The sequence below is a fragment of the Quercus lobata genome, chromosome 4, assembly GCF_001633185.2.
Source record: "Quercus lobata isolate SW786 chromosome 4, ValleyOak3.0 Primary Assembly, whole genome shotgun sequence".
In the NCBI taxonomy this organism is placed as follows: domain Eukaryota; kingdom Viridiplantae; phylum Streptophyta; class Magnoliopsida; order Fagales; family Fagaceae; genus Quercus; species Quercus lobata.
Genome location: NC_044907.1, coordinates 4,484,515 through 4,506,963, shown reverse-complemented (window position 1 = coordinate 4,506,963; position 22,449 = coordinate 4,484,515). Strand labels below are relative to the sequence as shown.

Below are 22,449 nucleotides of genomic sequence, written 5' to 3'. Positions count from 1 at the left end.
GAGGCATTATACCAAACCTGGTTCTCACCATCATCATCACTGTGAGACAGTTGTTTGGATTTCTGGGAAGCAGTTAGGAAGGAGCCAATCTTCATTGGTTGATGCTACGGTCTAGTAGCGGAATCCGGGAAGCTAGAAAAGAAAAAGGTTCGGCGCAACCTCGTTGGAGCAAGAAGCTTGGAGGGCTTAGGTGCACTGGGTAGATTAGGCTTGGAGGGTCTATTGCTGTCCTTGTATCCCAACTTTATTTTCTAGTGGATTGATTACCGCTTGGAGGGCGGCGGAGAGGTTTTTCGCCGAGGGCTTCGGTTTCCTCTTCGATAACACATTGCGTGTTGTCTTTGTGTTTGCATCTTCCTTCCTCTCTATCTTTGCCTTTTATTTATCTGCTGTGGATTTTATTCTGTTATGGCTTAGATAGTTTTTAATCAATTTCATATGATAGCATATGTAAAGTTTCCGCACACTTGTTGTTTGACATATTGCTTGAATTGATTAAGTTTTAATTTGGGGGTCTAAACGTTCAAAGGTGTTTTTACACGTTTTTGAACTTTCAGATTCATCCACAATCTTCACATAGAGACTCTTCAAATTCCTCTACTCTATTCTTCTCCATTCTTAAATCCTTGAGAGGTACATTACCAAAACCTTTTCTCACCATATCCATATCTGTGAGGAGGCCATTTGGTGTTTGGGAAGCAGTTAAGAAGGGACCAATTTCATATTGGTAGATGTTATAGTCAAGTAGCGGAATCCGGCAAGCTAAAGAAGAAATAGGTTCGACGTAACCTCGATGGAGTAGGAGCTTGGAGGGCTTAGGTACATTGGGTAGATTAGGTTTGGAAGGCCTTCTACTGTTCATGTATCCAAACTACATTCTTTAGTGGATTTTTTACCGATTGGAGGGCGGCGGAGAGGTTTTACGCCAAGGGCTTCGGTTTCCTCTTCGAGAACACATCGAGTGTTGTCCTTGTATTTGCATCTCTCTTCCCTTAATCTTTTCCATTTAATTTTTGCTATGGATGTGAATTTAATTGGTTTAGAATCTTTATCAATTCTGTATTAAGCTTACGTTCATTTTTCGTACATTAATTGTTTGATATTAAGCTTGAATTGGTAATTTGTAAATTGGGGGTCTAAACATTCAAGGTGTTTTATATACTTATTGAACTTTCAATTGGTATCAGAGCGGGTACACCCTTATTGGTTTCATTACCATAATGTGATCCTTGACCTTATATTGAGATGGACCGTTCTTAATCTTTAAATGCTCCACCATATTTTGATGGTAGCAACTATGCCTTTTGGAAGGTAAGGATGAGAGCATTTCTGTGTTCTATTGATGAGGCTGTTTGGGATGCTATTGAAATAGGTTGGACAAAGCCAGAGGCAGCCAAATCCACTTGGGATAAGGTAGCTCCCACGGCGTCAAATGCTAATAGTAAAGCACTTAATGCAATTTTTTGTGGTGTGTCCCCAGATGAATTCCATCAGATTTCTCATATCACCGTTGCCTAGGAAGCATGGCAAATTTTGGAAACCACTTATAAGGGTACAAAGAAAGTGAAAGACACAAAGCTATAAATGTTGACTACCTGGTTTGAGGAGCTCAGGATAAGCGAGGATGAGTCCTTTGACTCTTTCTATAGTAAGCTAAATGAAGTGGTCATCGACAAGTTTAACCTAGAAGAGAAAATGGAGGACTCGAAAGTTGTAAGAAAAATTCTTCGTTCATTGCCAGAGAGCTTCCGTGCAAAGGTGACTGCAATAGAGGAGAGCAAAGACCTTGATGAAATCAAAGTCCAAGAGTTGATTGGTTCTCTCCAGACGTATGAACTTTCATTACCAAAGCAAAGAAAGAGCAAATCACTGGCTCTTAAGACAATAAATGAAAAGGTAGAAGGTCATGGTTCATCGGATGAGGATGCAGTAGAAAAGGATGTTGCCTACCTTGCAAAGAATTTCCGCAAATTTCTAAAATTCAAAAATAGTGAGAAATTTGGTGATAAAGGGAAATTTATGAGTTCCGGAAAGGAGAAGAAAGACTTCAAAAAGAGAGAAGGGAAGGAGTCCCAATCTACACAATGAGTTACTTGTTTTAAGTGTAATGGATAGGGTCATTTCAAAAAGGAATGTCCTAATTATCTAAGATCGAAGGGCAAAGTGTATGCCACCACTCTCAGTGACTCAGATTCCTCCACCTCTGATTCGGAGGATAGTTGTGATGAAGAAGGGAATTTCTCAGCATTCATGACTATTGCTCATGTTGAGTCTTCGGAGGAATTGAATTTTCTTGTGGAAGAACTTGGGGAGCATAGTGATGAAGAATTCGTGGGAATTGTAGAAGAATCAAATGCTGAAGAAGATGAAGATACAGCTAGTCTGAAAGAGAACTACAATTCTCTACTTGAGAAGTCAGGAGAATATGCTAGGGTGGCCAAAGCAGCTTTGAAAAAGATGAAGAAAGCTGAAGAAGACTATAAAAGTCTTCTAGTGAGATATAAGGAAGCTAAGTGTGAGATAGAGACGCTAAATGGCGAGCTAACTGAGGCTTACACTAAGGTAAAATTCCTTGAGCTTGAGGTGATTCAAGCAAATGCCAAGGTGGAGCGAGTCTCTACAAAGAAGCTTGATGATGTCCTTTCTTCTCAAAAGACCTTCTCTGACAAAACCGGATTAGGATACACTGGTGAAAGTAGTTCAGCTGTGAACATCTCCAAAGAAGTGAAGTTTGTGAAGGCCAAAGAGCCGGTTGAAGTTGTCCCTACTGTTGAAAAGGCAAATATTGAGAAGAAGAAAAGAGCCGGTTGAAGTTGTCCCTACTACTGAAAAGGCAAATATTGAGAAGAAGAAGAATGTCACTGACCAGTGAGTGTTGAACAAGCCCCGTAATCAATCTGTGGACAGGTTTGAAGGTAGATCAAAATCTCTTCCTCGATCGTAAAGAGGTCCTAGAACGAATCATGTGTGCCATCACTGCGGACTTCAAGGGCACACCCGACCCAATTGTCATAAGCTGAGAGCATTGAGGAATGTTGGTGACCAAAGGTCAAGAAGGTCAAGAAATGACAAGAGGACTTGGGCTGTTAAGTCATCAAGAGATCGAAATGTTGATCCCGGAATGATGGACGTGATGAAGATGATTGGTGCATTCACCAATTGCTTGGAAAGCTTCACTAGAAGGTTTGAAAGTCCTAACTCTCGTACCCAATCCTATGCAAATATCACCCCAAACGCATGTGACGTGTGGGTGATGAAGGGTACTCATGCATAAGCATTACCACATGTACATGCATTAATTCTTCCTATGTTGTATGACTGTTGGTTTGTTTATTGATTATGAAATTTGAAAATTGTGTGTTTGTTTAATTTTTGTTGTTTATGTTTACATTATTGCCTCTTATCAATCTTTTCTTTCTTATTTGTCTCAAAATATGTTTTACCTTGTACCTTTGTGCAAATGGCTTTGTGCATCTACAAGCAAAGCTTGTTCCCTATGCACTTATATCATTGTGGGAGAAATTTTGAAACCTTTGTGACTGTTGTAAATAGTTCTTCAACCTTGACATGAATGATTAGTGAATGGTTTTGTTGATCTTAAAACATGCATAGACTTGTGTCTATATATCTTCCCACACTTTATTTTATTTTTTTTGCTAAAAGAGCTCACCAAATGTAAATTTCCAAATGAAAAGAGATATTGAGCTACAAAAGCCTGTCGCACATACTAGTATTTGACTAGGAAAAATGGAAAGTGACCAAAATATTAAAAGTATATGATGCCCAAAAAGCCAAAGGCTTACTCATCAAAATGAAATATCAAAAATTTCAGGCATCGATCTCAAAATGAGATGTGTTGATACAAATAGATCAAATGTTATGTCAAACATGAAGCCAAATGAAAAGTTTCAAAGATATTGTACTCAAGCCTTTGTAGGAGGTCATATATGCATATTTCTATAATTGAGATAGATCACATTATCTAGTACTAGTTGCGTATGTCTTGATTGAATTGATCATTGAAGCTTTACATTAGACTATGAACTATTTCATCTTTGATATTCACACACAATACACATGTCTATGTTCAATGAATACCATATTCATTCGTGTGATTGTACTTGATTAAATGTGTTTTCACATGCTCTATCGGTGTTGATCTATCACAAAAAGATTTTTGAGTGTTTTAGTTGTTTATAGAAAGTACTTTGTTTTTGCAGAAATTTCAAAAATTGTTTTGCCCTGTTTTGGCGACTCAGTCGCGGGTAGAACCGGTCGCATGCCCTAGTTGTGAGTCCATCACAGAGATTGTTCGCGACTCACTAGCGACTCATTGGCGGGTAAATGCTTCAGTCGCGAAAAAGACTTAGAATATTTTTCAAAATTTGGATTTTCATGCTTTTCGCAACTCAGGTTGGCGACTTGTTTGCCAGTGGAAGATCCAGTCGCGAGGGGTACACAGAGATTTTCGCAGCTCAGTTCGCGACTCTCTTGCGAGTAGAACTTCCAGTCATGAAAAACACTTAGAAAATTTTCAAAAATTTTCTTCTTAGTGTTTTGGTGGTTGGTCCTAGCGACTTGCACACAACTTGTCTCAGTCACGAAAATCACGTGTTTTGGGCAAACTTGGTCAATTTTTAAACCTTTTCAGTTTTCCCTTGAACATTTCTAACTATTCATCTTCTTCCTTTTCTGAAAAACTCTCAAACTCACTATGTCACTCTCCAAAGAACTTCCATTTTGAATAATTTCTTTTTCAAATCTTCAAGAAAAAGGTATGGGTTTTCTCTCTCTCACTACATATTTCATTTTTTGAGCTTTATTTTCTTGGATTTGTGATTCGTTACTGAGTTTTTGTGATATCTGTGGTTTCTTCTATGGGCTGGGTTCATGTTTGTTGTGTTTGAGTGTTTGGGCTTGATTGATCTTGTTTGGGCTAGGTTGCTATATCTAGTTACTTTCATGTGTCTCTTCACTATTAGAGTTTATTATTTGTTCTATGTTGTTTGGCTTATCTCATACCCATGTTCATTAGTCACATTGTCACATGATATTGTTTTTGTGATATTCTCTGTTTGTGAGTTTTTTCGTTTCGATTTGGTTAAGTTCTATTTGTTTGGTTATAATGTCTTGTCTGCTTGTTGCTATAGTTTCTTATTCACATGAATGCTACTATTGTCTTGAGGATACTGTTTACTCTATGTTAGCTTGATCATATCATAATCATTTAGATACGTCTCATAGACATATTTGTTTTGGCATTCCTTGCTTCAATTCATCTGAGTAGTGGTGATACATTTGGTGCTTGGAATTGTGATCTAAAATGTTTGTGTTTGAGTTGTTGTGTAAATAGGTTGTTCTATTTCTCACTGCTTTGAACTTTCTCTTTCTACACCTGTCTCTGAACTGTGTCTTGATTGAGTGCTTTGGTGATATATTTTTGACAATAACGTGTTACTAATGCTCTGAGTGTCCCTCTATTGTGCTCTGTATTGTGGCCTTTTCTGCTTGTTCACAGATGGCACCTTCTTCTACAAAGAAGAAGACTCCTGCTAAGAAAGCTGACAAAAGGTTGAAAATGGACCATAACCTATTTAGATATAGGGATTCTTTCTTGAGGGGTACCATCATTCAGGAAAGATTTGTTGACTTAGGGGATTTGAGGGACACCGTCATTCCAAGTTGCTTTGAGGGCAGAGGATGGGATAAATTACTGACTGACCTACCTGTTGTCTGTGAGCCTTTAATTAGAGAATTCTATGCAAATGCTGTAATAAAGGAGGATGAGTTGAGTTGTTGGGTTAGAAGAAAGGAATTCACCATAGATGCCCATGATATTGATGAAGTGCTAGGGCTTGAAGGATTAGAGGACTCTGACTTCACCAATTACAAGGACATGATGCTTTCTATAGAAACTATCTAAACTTGCATTGGTGGACAACGAGAAGGGAGATTTCTCAACACTACCGCATTTCCAGTTGACATGAGGTGCCTAACCACCATCATGATGTTCAATCTGTATCCTGTAAGGAAGCTGACTACAATCAACAATGCCAGAGCTATCTTCCTCATGGAACTTAAGGAGAAAACTTTCATTGACATTAACTCTCACATTTTTGATACTATTGTGGATGAGACTAAAACCACCTCTAGGCCCAAGTTGATCTTTCCCAGCCTTCTTATGAGGCTTTTCAGAGCAAAAGGTGTTGAAATTCCTCAAGATATCAGCCCCATGCCTACACCTTCAGCTATCAACAAGCTAACCATCATCAGGATTCAAGTTCGTCTTCCAGGTGATGAAGAGGTAGTTGATCAAGATGAAGGTGACCAAATGGAGACTGGGACAGTGCCTATAGGACAAGCTTCAACACCCAGAAGCTGAGGCAAGAGGAGCAGAGCTTCAACCTCATCAAAGGTACCACCTGATGCATTTCAGATCATTCTGGAAAGGATTGATGGACTTAGAGAGGTCCAGAATGAGCATACTGACATGATGGCAGCACTTTAGGATCAGCTCAACATACTTTCAGCCAAGTTTGACATCTTCGGCACCCAGCAGTAACCCTTTAGCCATTTTGGTCAAAAAAGGGGAGAACTTTAGATGGACAACAGTTCTTGAGGGGGAGTGTCAATTTAAGGGGGAGCTGTTTATGTTTTGGTTTTACTTTATGTTTATTATAGTTTATGGATTTGATGTGTCTAATCACTTAATTTAATGTTTTGGTTCAAAAACTCATGGATCTATTTGAAAACACTTTTGCTACTTTGATTTGTTAAAACTTAAAGTTGTTATTCAATATTTTATGGAACTTGTTTATGGTAGTTTGTGCCCATGTTGCTTCTGTAAGCTTTTAGAGTTTGTTTCCATGAACTTGTAGGCTTTTATGGTCTGTACCTTGCTTTGCAGCCTTTATGTTCTATTGTCAATACTTCTAGCTAAATGTTATGCATTTTCTTTAAGTATTCTCACTCTTGTGCCCTTGTAGGATTTTGTTCCTAGATGCATATACTTTTAGTATTGTGCATTGGTTGAGTGTTGGGCATGCAAGTGATTTGCATTGAGCTTATTAACTTGTATGTCCAAATGTTCGTTTCAAGTGTGAATGAGCATTGTGGTCACTATTTTATAGTGATTGTCTGTTTGGTCAAGCCATGGTTTATTTCTCATTCCATTTTGCTTGATCGCATTGTGCTTGCCTCATATGTCTTACAAGTTTTCTGCATACAATGATCAAATTATGTTGTTGTGTTTCAGGAGTTACTTGTTTATATTGAAAGTTCAAAAACGTGTATAAACACCTTTGAACGTTTAGACCCCCAAATTACAACTTAACCAATTCAAGCAATATGTCAAATAACTAGTGTGCGGAAACTTAACATAAGCTATAATGTGGAATGGTAAAAACTATCTAAGCCGAAACATAACACAATCCACAACAGATAATAAAAAGGCAAAGATAGAGAGGAAGGAAGATGCAAACACAAAGACAACACGCGATGTGTTACCGAAGAGGAAACCGAAACCCTCGGCGTAAAACCTCTCCACCGCCCTCTAAGCGGTAAACAATCCACTAGAAAATACAGTTGGGATACATGGACAGCAATAGACCCTCCAAACCTAATCTACCTAGTGCACCTAAGCCCTCCAAGCTTCTTGCTCCAACGAGGTTGCGCCGAACCTTTTTTTTTTCTAGCTTCCCAGATTCCGCTACTAGACCATAGCATCAACTAATGAAGATTGGTTCCTTCCTAATTGCTTCCCAGAAATCCAAACAGCTGTCTCACAATGATAATGATGGTGAGAACCAGGTTTGGTATAATGCCTCTCAAGGATTTGACAATGGAGAGGAAAAGAGTTGAGGAATTTGAAGAGACTCTAATGTATAAATTGTGGGTGAATCAATCTTGTTTTTCTTTAGGGTTTCTCTCTCAAAATTCTCTCTGGAAGCTCTCTTACAATCGTGGGTAAAAGAGGTATTTATACTGGAGTGGGAGAGGAATGTGAAACGTTAGGTTTTACAAAACAGGGGTGGCTCGTGGCTTGACCTCGCGGCTTGACTAAGTCGCGAGATAACCGTATGGCCAGTTGTCCTGTTTTGTCCTGTAGTGCTCCATCTTGCATGACTGTTCACCTTCCAGCATGCTTGGCACGTGTGCTGTGTCTGGCGGCTTGCAGCCGCGAGTCACCCGCGAGGCCAAGCCGCGAGTCTCTGTTTTCTTGCACACTCTTGAGCAATCTTCACTCTATCTCACTCACTACCCTTACATCAAACCCACCTAAATATAGGGTTACTAAATGCTGAATTACAAGCAAATTTGGTACGGAATAAAGCCAATTAGATGGTTGAATAAATTCAACCTTACATATATGATTCAAGAGCTTATCAGATTCTAGAGTTAGGTGTGAGTAAGTTTTGTTCAACTGTTCCCAACTCATATATTAAGTCTAGAGTTTGTTTTAGGGTTTTATCACGGAATAGCCAAAGGGGGAGATTGTAAGGTTGAATTTTATCAATCATCTTGTTGGCTTTATTCAGTACCAAATTTGCTTATATTTTATCAATTAGTAACCCTGTATTTAGGTGGGAATCATGTAAGGGTAGTGTGTGAGAGAGTGTGAAGAAATGCTCAAGATTGTGCAAAGAAGCAGGGAGTCGCGACTGGATCTCACGGGTGGCTTGCGGCTTGCAAGCCGCCAAAAAGGTGCACACATGCCAAGCATGCCAGAAGTTAAAGAGTCACACCAGCTGTTGAACTACAGGATAAAAGTTCAGGCTGGCTAGGCCATTAGCTTGCGGCTTGAACTCGCGACTTAACCCAGTCGCGAGGTCAAGTCGCTAGAACACCCTGTTTGGGAAAAACTGACTTTTCACAGTCCTTCTCACCTTACTATATACATACCCTTATACCCACGATATTGAGAGAGCTTCCAGAGAGAATTTTGAGGGAGAAACCCTAGAGAAAAACATGATTGATTCATCCACAATTTTCACATAGAGACTCTTCAAATCCCTCTACTCTCTTCCTCTCTATTGTCAAATCCTTAAGAGGTACATTGCCAAAACTTTTTCTCACCATACTCATATCTATGAGAAGGCCATTTGGTGTTTGGGAAGCAGTTAAGAAGGGACTAATTTCATATTGGTAGATGCTATGGTCAAGTAGCGGAATCCGGCAAGTTAAAGAAGAAATAGGTTTGACGTAATCTCGTTGGAGTAGGAGCTTGGAGGGTTTAGGTACATTGGGTAGATTAGGCTTGGAGGGTCTTCTGCAGTTCATGTATCCCAACTACATTCTTTAGTGGATTGTTTATCGCTTGGTGGGTGGCGGAGAGGTTTTATGCCAAGAGCTTCGGTTTCCTCTTCGATAACACATCGAGTGTTGTCCTTGTATTTGCATCTCTCTTCTCTTAATCTTTTCCATTTAATTTCTGTTGTGGATGTGAATTTGATTGGTTTAGATTCTTTATCAATTCTGTATTAAGCTTACGTTCATTTTCTGCACATTAATTGTTTGATATTAAGCTTGAATTGGTAATTTGTAAATTGGGGATCTAAACGTTCAAGGTGTTTTATACACTTATTGAACTTTCAGTAGCATCTTGCAAGTCTTGGAGAATGCTTTCAGAGTTCCCATTCTAATTATTTTTTGCCTCACTCATGGCAAGGCGTTTCGCTTCTTACTTGGCTATGGCTGCTGGCCCATTCTTATCAAACTTCACCTTTTCTTTCCACCGAGCTTTAATGTTGTTAGAAGCACCACTCATTGGCTTACCCTTCTTAGGAATGATACCATAGACAAAGCTGCGAGCTTTGCAAACTTCCATCAGCTTCAGCATATACTTGAGAATCCCATCCTATGCTCTACTTCCTCTGAGCCTGATCTTAGTGGTCTACTTGGGCTTCTGCTTCTCTACAGCTTGTTGGGCTGCAATCTTCTATCTTTCCTTAAGCCTCTAGAGTTCGATACGATCCTTCCACATTCGCCTTTCCAATTCTTCTGCTTCAATCTCATCATCACTCACATCTTTATCCACTATGTTGTCACACTTTAATTAAGTCATCAACTTCTAAATCCAAATTGTCGCCTAATGTGTCATCAACCAGCATAAGGTGGTCCATTGAATCAAATTACAACAACTCTCTAGTTGATGAGAAAAACGCTAGGAAAAAAACAAAACAAAATCTTTAATCTTACTACTTATTTTGTTTCAGTCCCCAAGCTATACAACCACTCTAGGACTAAAACAAAAAGTTGTACCGAGCTCCCTAATAGCACAAGGTTCTGTTACATTGACCATCAAAATCAAACCACAGTTAAAAACCCAAATTAATTTTCTATTCCAACCTTATCTCAAAAACCAAACAAAACATAATTATTGCTTAAATCTTATGAATTCACATATATTTTGCCAAACAGCCCCTTTCTTTATTCAATCAAACCCATCTTCCTGATGACCCCAAACCTATAAAAATCCCTAAAAAGTCTTAGATTACAACAATTCAAATATTAATATACAAGACCTAGCATCCTATAATAGATTTATAAACAAATCCACATCTCCAAAAAAAAAAAAAAAATTGATATATAAAACCCCAATTCTCTAAATTTCCAAAAATTGAATCTTTTAAACATATAGAAATGAATCAAACTCAAATTCTACAAAATTATTAAATTACTGTAAAATAGGTCCACAACAGAATCAATTCAAAGGACTAGATTAAGTTTTACAACAATTTCAGTAGCCATAAAACAAAGTGGTTGACAAATGACAGTAAAAGTTATACTGTTACACTACATGTTCATTGAAATCACACAGGATAAAACCCAACCCAATTACTTACACACAAAAATGACAGAAAATACTTTCACATACCTACATAAATAGTCGTTGAAATCACACAAGAGAAGACCCAATCCAAAAATCTAGGCTCACATGATGAATACAACGTAAATAAACTCAAAATATTTAAATTAATCCCTATCTAACCAAAAAAAAGAAAAAAAACAAAAAAAAACACTAGTGCAAGCCAAACAACCAGACAGCAGAGCAAGCTCTACATCATTCTGTATAGCATATTGCAGCTTTAGTTGCAACTTGCAACCTCCATATACAACACAAAGACTGATACTGTTACAGCAAAGGAGAACCCAAATTATAGGAAAATCACATGTACAAAACTATACAGATGAACCTAGTCCATTCCATTACTTGGACTTAAGGGCTATTAGAATTGAGACTCCAAATCCTGCATAAGGCTCTATCAAGAATTGAGTCATCATAAATGGGGCCACTCTCCACTCTATTAAGTAGAGTAGATGGAAAAATGAAATCATAAAACAATGGAATTAGAGACATTACTTATCATGCAAAATGGAAAAATCCAAGACTGGAAAAGGAAGAAAGAATATGATACATCCGGCATAACTTAGTCAAGGCAGCTAGGATAGGGAAAAGTTTGTTTTCTTTATAATAACAGAATCCTTGCCCTGCAGAATTTGAAGCTGATTTGGTGTTCTTTTATTATGCATACTTTATACGAAGAATAGCTTATTGCATCAGGAATTTGTAAAAAAAGATTTTTTGTAGTCTATGAAACTTAGACTGTATGTGGTTTTTTTTTTTTTTTTTGAGTGTTTGAGTTTGGGCAAATGAAAATTTTATAGATCTGAAAAATTATGCATATGTTTCCTAAAATTTCCCATGGATCTAAGTAGACCCTTAATATTGTCCAAGATTGTTTCACATAAATTCTCCCAATAATCTAAGCTAGACAAATATATCATTGCATACATCTTGCATTGTGTTATGTTGAGAAAGAAAATAATGACTTGGGTAGAAGGAGAAATTTAAATACCTAAACTTGTTTTCAGGTAAAAAAATTTCTCACCTCTCCCCAATTGGATAATCATCAAATAGGCACATTCAAAATTTGGGAATTACACTTGGAAATAAAATAGAGAAAAAAAATTAAGAAATCTATAAAAGAAAAGAGAGAGTAGAAGATGGACTAACCACATTGTTTTTGTATTACCATTGTGCAAACAAATCTAGAGCTTCTCTTATTTGGTTTGTCATCACATGCAGCTCTTGAATTTCGATCATTTGCAGCTGAAGAGAATATAACATTCTATTTTATTATTACTTCTTAAAGTATAACTGGAAATTTAAGAGAGAAAAAAGAAAAAGAAAAAAAAAAAGAAACTAAAAGTGAATTTGGCAAACTTTAATAATTGTTTGGTTGATTCAATATGAGAAAACTTATGGCTGGGATCTGTCTTGGACTAATCTGCGCAGCTAGGGACGAATTTTAATAGCGTCAATACCTAAACATCGAATATGGGAAATTTTGGACCACTTTCTTTTGATTAATTTGGGGCAACCGCTCATATCATATGGGAAATAAGTCTGCATGAACTATTCAACCTCTCTCATTGAACAACATCTACATAAACCCATATATGACCCACAACACAAAAGAGGTAGAACTCCAATTAAAAAACCCTGTTGGCTTATCCCTAGCAAGAACTTCCCCACATGTTAAACAAAACAAAATTTTGAGGTATCCACACAACAACACTACACGAAGAAATTAGAATCACACTAACCCTTATATGACCCACAATACAAAAGAGATAGAGCTCCAATTAAAAAACCCAACAATCAAAAATTCAACATTGTAAAAAAAATCAAATACAAAGAAAAATCAACATAACAATCATCTATATCACAGCATGAAGAGGTAATAACAAATTTTTAAAAGAAAAAAAAAATCAATCAAAATAATCTAATCCTTACATTGAATTATTACGCAGGCAGTCACAAGAATGGAGCATAGATAACTGAACTGAATCATCCACCTTTTGTCAGTATTAATATATTTTGAGGAAAGGGAGAGACAAAGGAGGGAAGACAGAATGACTGCTATTACAGGCTAGCGTTAGCAAAAGCTGAAGGGTTGCCATTGAGGAATTGAAACCACTGAAAAATTAATGCTGATGAAGGGTTGCTGTTTAAAAGGTAGGGAGACAGAAATCGTGAAACACAATAAACCAAAAAGTGAGGAGACAAAAGGAATTTGAAATCGTGAGACACAAGCTTGGGCTTGGGCTTGAGCTTTATTGTGGAGTTAAAAGCTATAAAGATTGGGCTTTATAGTTGAAATAAGACTGAGAATTATTGTCATTTTTTAGTATTTTAAAATTTAGAAAAACTATTTTAAAATTATAGGAGAAATTCAAGAAAAAAGATGGTAATGAAATGGCTGCTGACATGGCTCAACGTGAGTGTAGCAACATTAGTAGCTATACTTCAGCTTTTAGTATTATATAGAATAGTTTGTGCAATGTGATTTATAAAATTACTAGTTGCGTGTGGTTATTTTTTTTATGATCGTGTTACTATTTGAAATATTTTTGAATGTATTACTACTTAAGCTGCATTATATATGTATAAACAATATATTGTAGGATTCATGATGATAGATGTGGAAAGGATACAATCTCATCTGATGGTTATCTCAAAATCTGAATGTCATGTAGTTCTAAAAAATTAGGAATTTTTATTGAATTATTTTACAATCTCATTTGATAGTTATCTCAAAATTTGAATATCATGTGGTTCTAAAGTATTTGGAACATATTTTATTTATAAAATTTCCCCATTTTCCCAACTTGTCTGGGTTTTATATTCTTTTGTATCGTGGGAATGTAATTCAATAAAACTTCATATTGAAAGATAGACACCATAGCTGCTAACGTAACTCCATAGTACCTACCAACCATCATTTACTAACCGTCGTTATAGTAAAAGATCATTTGAAATAACTGGTGGATAACATGAACACCCTACCAATAATATGAGGACTATTTTAGCTAAGCATTTCATTTTAGAGAGACTTGAAGAAATATTCCAGCTTGTGTGAACTTGTAATTTAATAGGTAATCCATTATGATTTGGTAAAAACCAAAAGATAATATAAAAATTATTTTAGCACACAAAAAGATAATATAATCTCAATTTTATAATAGCCTTTTCATTAATTGAGAGTTGGACATACTTTACGAAACAATCCAGTTGTTGAACTTGCGATTTAATAGATAATCCGTAATCCACTGTTACAAAATATGAACCACCTACACAACCGAAAAAAAAAAAAAAAAAATTAGCATAACCTTTTCATTTTATAGCTGTTCAACTTGCAATTTAATAGATATTCTGTAATCAACTACTAGGAAAAATGTTTAGCATAGCCTTTTCATTTTATTTATAATTAAAAGTTACAAATACTTGAAGAAACAATCCAGCTTAAAAATGTGTAAATTAACAGGTAACTTGTGAGCAACTGGTGATTAAAATAGTAATCAGAACAATGACAGGTGTCCACATCATTCAACACCAAGACCTTTTATGTGATATTTTTGCATCATTCATGTTTTTTCAATAGAAAATATCTAATCTCTAAACATATTACAATCTCGTCTGACAGTTATTTCAAAATCTGAACATCATGTGATTCTAAAGAATTTGGAATTTTTACTGAATTATTTTACAATCTCATCTGACGATTATCTCAAAATTTGAATATCATGTGGTTCTAAAGTATTTGGAAAATTTTTTATTTATAAAATTCCCCCAAGATAATCCATTATAATTTGGTAGAAACCAAAAGATAATATAAAAATTAGTTTAGCACACCAAAAGATAATACAATCTCAATTCTATAATAGCCTTTTCATTAATTGAGATTTGGATATACTGTACGAAACAATCCAGCTGTTGAACTTGCAATTTAATAGATAATCCGTAATCAACTGGTAGAAAATATGAACAACCCACATGACCAAAAGAAAATATAAAAAATATTTTAGCATAGCCTTTTCATTTTATTTATAATTAAAAGTTACAAATACTTAAAGAAACAATCCAGCTTTTGAACTAAACACCCTACACAACCAAAAGATAATATAAAATTATTCAAGCATACCAAAAGATAATATAAAAATATTTTAGCATAGCCTTTTCATTTTATTTATAATTGAGTGTTGGACATACTTGAAGAAACATTCCAACTTTATTTACAGTGGAATTTCCCAGCAAAGCAACTCATTCAACAATGTCCTATTTTTTTTGGTTATTTTCTTTGGTTACACAAACTGTTCAGGTAACAATAGAATTTCCCAGCAAAGAAACTCATTAAACAATACATTGTAGACAAGTAGAAGTAATATGTTCTGACTATGTGCAACTGTATCAAGCTCTGACCGCTCGCATATTTGTTTTTTATCTAGATAGACTGCTACCTCTGCCTCCATAGTGGTAATAGCTCTGGATCTATCTATGACACTTGCGGACCAAAGAGGCACATGGCTGATGTACTTTGGTTGTTTATTGTGCGTTACAAAAGAGAATCTGCAAAATCATATCCCAAAAGGCATATGGGATACTATGGAAGGTGATGATGTGGCTTTTGTATCACAGTTTGTGGCAAGAGACAATGGTTCAGATGAAAGTTTACCGGTATAAATGCTGTATTGGGAAATTTTCTCCAGCTACTACAATATTGCGTAAAATCTCAACATGAATGCCCCCCTCCCCAAACTTTCCAAATGGACTAAAAAAGAAAAAAAGAAAAAGGAATTTCAACTTTAGTAGCAAAAAAAAAAAAAAAAAAAAAAAGGAATTATAGGGCTATATTAGGAAATTTTCTCCAGCTGGTACAATATTGCCTAATTTTGCACTACATGATTGTCACATTATTATAGCACTATTATACAGCACTTTGTAATATACTTGAAACAATAATATTATCCAATTGAGATCCAAGCTACCTAAATATCAAAGAAAATTCATCTCAACATGAATGCCCCCTTCCCAACCTTTCCAAATGAAAAAATAAATAAATAAAAGATTTTCAACTTTAGTAGCAAAATCTGGATCTACCAAACCTAGGTGCCTAAAAATTCCAAAAGTCTGACCTCAAATAAAAGCAACTTACAATCTTAATTCAAAATTTATTAATATTTATGTAAGGTGATAGATTTGTTTTTTTCCCCCCCTGGAAAAATCAGGTCCAAAACTTGATTTAAATTACAGCCACAAGTGTTAACTTTCATTCACTTCACTATTTTGGGCTTCCATGCTCAATTTTATCTATTTAATAAAATTTCTCCCTAATTCACCATATACTTGTATTTAGTCTAAAATACAATAGAAACTCACATACTTGACATCCAATGACTCCCTAAAATTCGGCCATACCCACTCCTAACAACCACTCAAACTCCAGTATACCACTATTGAGAAAATTCATCTCAACATGAATGCCCCCCTCCCCAACCTTTCAAAAAAAAAAAAAAAAAAAAGGAATTTCAACTTTAGTAGCAAAAAGAAAGAATAATGTAGCTATGACCGGACACAATTTCATTGGGCAAAAGCGAGGCTGTAAAGCAAGTGAAGAAGCAAGTTAAATTCTAAGTTGTTGAATATAGTACTAACCCACTCCACCCAAATGCAAGTTTCATTCTAGTCCATTGGCAGGTCCTTGAGGCCAGGGCCATAAAAGATGTACAATTTCCTTTATAGTAGATGCCAGATTCTAATGAAAAAAATATATATATAGAAAATTTTGGGTACACCAATCATAAAAGTGACAATTAACTATGAAAAATAAGTAATCGAGAGAGATGAAAACTCACCTTTGAATCCCCTTAGAATGGATGAGACGTGCCACCAACACTTTATACTTCACTACTTCAGAGTCTTACATTCTTCCAATAAGCCACAACACATTTAAAAAATGACACCTGAGATATTTCCAAATAAACCAAAGTAAAATAAAATAGTTTTTTTGGTAGTAAAGTTATAGCACTATTGAAACGACATTCAGGCAATCTCACAAACACATCAATGGCATGCCAAGGATGCTCGTCTAATATAAACACAAACACAAACAAACGAAAAAAAAAAGAGTCTCATATTAATTAAATAGAGCATAAAAGTTTTACACCCAAAAAAAAAAAAAAAGAATTGAAACAAAGAATAAAAGTTTTTCACCCAAAAAAAAGAATTGAGATGTAGAGATACCTCAACCAAAGCAGGGAGGTTCTGTCGGTATTTATAAACTATGTGGAAAGGAATAAAGGGAGGAAGGAAATCAGATAGGCAGTCGTTACTGAGAAACGGTAGAGCAGGAAGGTGGGTAGCTTTCAAACTCTCTATTTTCTCACGCAATACTTGAAGGCTTCAACGGTTTTTTTTTTTCCTTTTAAGCTTCCCTCTACATTACATATTTCAAAACCCTGAACGTAAAACCCTAAACGCTTCCTTTTTTCTTTTTCTTTTTGTTTTCCCTTTAAGCTTCCCTCTACATTACATATTTCAAAATCTTGAACGCAAAATCCTGAACGCCTTTTTTTTTTTTTTTCCCTTTAAGCTTCCCTCTACGTTACATATTTCAAAACCTTGAACGCAATATTGCAAAACCCTGAACGCTTCCCTTTTTCTTTTCAAGCCGGCTTGAACGTTTGATATTTTAATTTCTTTTTCCTTTAAGCTAAACTGAAAAGGCTTTGGGTTGGGCTTAATAGTGGAACTAAATAAATAAGAGGTGAGCTGGATTAATTATCCAAATTTATTATAGGGTGATAGTGGGAGTAAATAAATAGGTAGTGGGCTAAGGATTTATAGGGCTATAAATTGTAAAAACCATTTAAAAATTGAAGGAAAAAAAAATATATTTTTTTTAAGAAAATGACGTGGCAGCTGATATGATGCAACGTGAGAGTAGTAGAATTAAACGCTATACTTCAGCTTTTAGTAATATATAAATTAGTAAAGTTATTGCTAACAAATTAAAGCCTTTGCTCAACTCTATAATCTTAGAGGCTCAAAGTGTTATTATTGCAAATAGACTTATTACTGATAACATTCTAATAGCGTTTGAATAATTGCATTACATGAAAACCCAATGCTCTGGGAAGGAGGGTTTTACGGCCTTGAAGCTTGATATGAGTAAGGCCTATGACAGGGTGGAATGAAAATTTTTAGAAAGAATCCTTTTGCAAATGGGGTTCCAAGATTCATGGGTGGCTATGATTATGCAATGTGTTTCAACAGTGACCTATTCCATTTTGCTTAATGGAGAACCTTAGGGGCTTATACGATCTTCTAGGGGTTTGAGACAGGGTGATCATTTTTCTCCTTTTCTCTTTCTATTTTGTGCTGAGGGCGTAAATGCTCTCCTCTGCAAAGCTGTCGAAGATAATGAGATTAGAGGTTTATCAATATGTAGACAGGGCCCACAGATTACTCACCTCTTCTTTGCAGATGATTGATTCCTATTTTGCAAGTCAAGTACAACCCAATGTTTGAAAATTCAACAAATTCATGATTGGCATGAAGTTGCCTTAGGGAAACAGGTGAATTTAGCTAAAACCACTTTCTTTTTTAGCAGAAATACCCCTAAAAATGTTTAGCAAGAAATCAAGGCCTTGTTGGGTGTGCCAACCATAAAAAATTATGAGAAATATTTGGGTTTACCATCTTTTATGGGGAGGCAGAAAAAAGCTTGTTTCAATAAGATAAAAGAGAGGATCTGGAACAAAATGCAAGGTTGGAAGGAAAGGCTACTCTCACAAGTGGGAAAGGAAGTGATGATCAAGGCGGTGGTCCAATCCATCCCTACCTATTCCATGAGCGTGTTTCGATTGTCATTAGGCTTGATAAAAGACATTGAAGCAATGATCCCCAAGTTTTGGTGGGGGCATCAAGATAATGCAAGGAAGATGCAATGGGTAAAATGGAGTACTCTTTGTTCCTTAAAATCCCTTGGTGGTATGGGTTTCCGGGATCTAAGACAATTTAATGATGCATTGCTTGGAAAACAAGTATGGAGGCTTTTCCATGAGAAGGATACTTTGCTTTACAAAGTTTTCAAATCTAAGTATTTTCCCGATGGGAGTATATTAGATGTGGACATCAATCCACTAAGCTCTTTTGCATGGAAGAGCATTTTGCAGGCAAGAGAGGTGATTTATAAGGGGGCTAGGTGGAGAGTTGGGGATGGGTCAAGAATAAATATATGGACTAGTAGATGGGTGGAGTCATCTGGAGGAGGACAAATCCTATCTCCTCAACACGATCCATCGTTGGTGGTTGTGAAGGATCTTTTTTTACCGGGCACAAAGATTTGGGGACAGGAGCTCATAGACCAAAACTTCTTTCCGTGGGAGGCGAAGGGTATTAAGAGCATTCTTGTCAGCTTACACATAGAGGAGGACCTGCTTATATGGCCTAGAACACCTGATGGTATGTATTCAGTGAAGAGTGCCTATCAGCTTATGGCAAATGAGCTTCAACAAGCACAAGCTGGTGTTGAATTGGGCCCGTGTGTGGCTTGAATTGCCACAAGCCCAAGTCAAGTCTAAATTCACTTTGCTTTGACCGAATCCTATTTGTAATAGGAAACCTTATTCAGTCGACCTTAATATATATATATATATATATATATTATATTTCAACTGTAGCCGTGTACTGTGAGAATAGAGAAAAATTCCAACTAACCTAGTGAGCAGCCACATGAGAGAAAATAGAAAAAGAGAGGCAGCCAGCTTCTATTCTTTTTTTTTTTTTTTTTTTTGGTGAGAGAGTGCTAGGGTGTAATTGGGATTTGGGTTTCTTGAGAGTGTTCTTGTGTACTATTGTATTTTCCTTGATAATAGTGAAATCCCTGCAACTCCGTGGACGTAGGCAAATTGCTGAACCACGTAAATATTGTCTTGTGCGTGTGATCGTTTTCTTTGGCGTGTGTTTTCTCTATTTGTTTTGTTTCTCACAGGTTGGGATTTTGATTAAATTCCCTACAACTGGTATCAGAGCCTAGGGTTAGGTTTGAGTGGGAGCAATGGCAAAGGAAGCAGGAAAGGCGTCTGGAATAGAAAAGTTTGACGGCACAGACTTCGCGTATTGGAGGATGCAGATTGAAGATTATCTTTATGGGAGGAAATTGCATCTACCTCTTTTGGGGACAAAACCTGAGGCTATGAAGGCTGAGGAATGGGCTCTTCTTGACAGACAAGTATTAGGAGTTATCAGGTTAACTCTATCTAGGTCTGTTGCACACAATGTTGTAAAGGAGAAGACCACAGCAGATCTAATGAAGTCTTTGTCTGGTATGTATGAAAAGCTGTCAGCAAACAATAAAGTGCACTTGATGAAGAAACTGTTCAATCTGAAGATGGCAGAGAATCATCAATAGCACAATATTTGAATGAATTTAACACTATCACAGATCAATTGTCGTCTGTAGAAATTGATTTTGATGATGAGATCCGTGCACTGATCGTTTTGGCTTCTTTGCCAAATAGTTGGGAGGCAATGAGGATGGCAGTAAGTAATTCTACAGGAAAGGAAAAACTCAAGTACAATGATATATAAGATTTAATTCTGGCTGAGGAGATTCGCAGAAGAGATGCAGGTGAAACCTCAGGATCTGGTTCTGCCCTAAACCTTGAGACAAGAGGCAGAGGTAATAACAGAAATTCAAATCGGGGCAGATCAAAATCCAGAAATTCTAATCGGAATAGAAGTAAATCTAGATCAGGCCAACAAGTACAATGCTGGAATTGTGGGAAAACAAGTCACTTTAGGAATCAATGCAAAAGTCCTAAGAAGAAGAATGAAGATGATTCTGCTAATCTTGTAACAGAAGAGGTACAAGATGCATTACTTCTTGCAGTAGACAGTCCACTTGATGATTGGGTTTTGGATTCACGAGCTTCATTTCATACCACTCCACACCGAGAAATCATACAGAATTATATTGCCGGTGATTTTGGTAAGGTGTATTTGGCTGATGGTTTAGCCTTGGATGTTGTTGGTATGGGAGATGTCCGAATATTGTTGCCCAATGGGTCTGTTTGGTTACTGGAGAAGGTTCGACATATTCCTGACTTGAGGAGGAATTTGATTTCTGTTGGACAACTTGATGATGAAGGACATGCAATACTATTTGTTGGTGGTACTTGGAAGATTACAAAGGGAGCTAGGGTATTAGCTCGTGGAAAGAAAACTGGTACTTTGTACATGACCTCAAGTCCAAGAGACACAATTGCAGTTGCTGATGCAAGTACTGATACAAGCCTATAGTACCGCAGACTTGGTCACATGAGTAAGAAAGGGATGAAGATGCTGCTGTCAAAAGGAAAACTACTAGAATTGAAGTCCATTGATTTTGACATGTGTGAAAGTTGCATCTTAGGAAAGCAGAAAAAGGTGAGCTTCTTGAAAACTGGTAGGACACCGAAGGCTGAAAAATTAGAATTAGTACATACTGATTTATGGGGGCCTTCCCCGATTGCATCCCTTGGAGGTTCAAGGTACTACATCACTTTCATTGATGACTCAAGTAGAAAGGTATGAGTTTATTTTCTGAAAAATAAATCCAATGTATTTGAAACTTTTAAGAAGTGGAAGGTCATGGTTGAGACAGAAACAGGTTTGAAAGTAAAATGTTTGAGGTCAGATAATGGAGGAGAGTACATAGATGGAGGGTTTAGTGAGTATTGTGCTGCACGGGGAATTAGGATGGAGAAGATCATTCCTGGGACACCACAGCAGAATGGTGTGGCTGAACGCATGAACAAAACTCTCAATGAGCGTGCTAGGAGTATGAGGTTGCATGCTGGACTACCAAAAACTTTTTGGGCTGATGCTGTTAGCACTGCAGCTTACCTGATAAACCGAGGACCTTCAGTTCCCATGGAGTTCAGACTTCCTGAGGAGGTTTGGAACGGTAAAGAGGTAAAGTTTTCACACTTAAAAGTTTTTGATTGTGTTTCTTATGTTCATATTGATTCTGATGCTCATAGTAAACTTGATGCAAAGTCTGAAATATGTTTTTTCATTGGCTATGGTGATGAGAAATTTGGCTATATGTTTTGGAATGAACAAAACAAGAAAATCATCAGAAGTAGAAATGTGATATTTAATGAACAGGTTATGTATAAGGACAGGTCAACTATAGTGTCAGATGTTACAGAGATAGATCAGAAGAAATCTGAGTTTGTCAACTCAGATAAATTGACTGAAGGTACTGTCCAGAAAAGGGGTGAAGAAGATAAGGATAATGTAAATTCACAGGTAGATCTGAGTACACCTGTAGCTGAAGTCCGCAGATCTTCCAGAAACATTAGACCTCCACAGCGTTATTCACCCACTCTAAATTATCTCCTGTTGACTGATGGTGGTGAGCTAGAGTGTTATGATGAAGCCTTGCAAGATGAGAACTCAAGCAAGTGGGAGTTAGCCATGAAGGATGAGATGGATTCCTTGTTAGGGAACCAGACATGGGAATTGATTGAATTGTCAGTAGGAAAGAAGGTTTTGTACAACAAATGGGTATACAGAATAAAGAATGAGCATGATGGTAGCAAACGTTACAAGGCCAG

The 22,449-nt window shown here is 36.6% G+C and overlaps 1 protein-coding gene across 1 annotated transcript; it reads left to right on the top strand.

Moving 5' to 3' along the window:
• Positions 1-18,606: 18,606 nt before the first annotated feature.
• LOC115984424 (uncharacterized mitochondrial protein AtMg00310-like) lies at positions 18,607-19,401 on the top strand. Its single transcript, XM_031107451.1, has one exon. It carries the CDS (start codon positions 18,607-18,609, stop codon positions 19,399-19,401), a length of 795 nt encoding a protein of 264 aa, XP_030963311.1.
• The last annotated feature ends 3,048 nt before the right edge of the window (positions 19,402-22,449 follow it).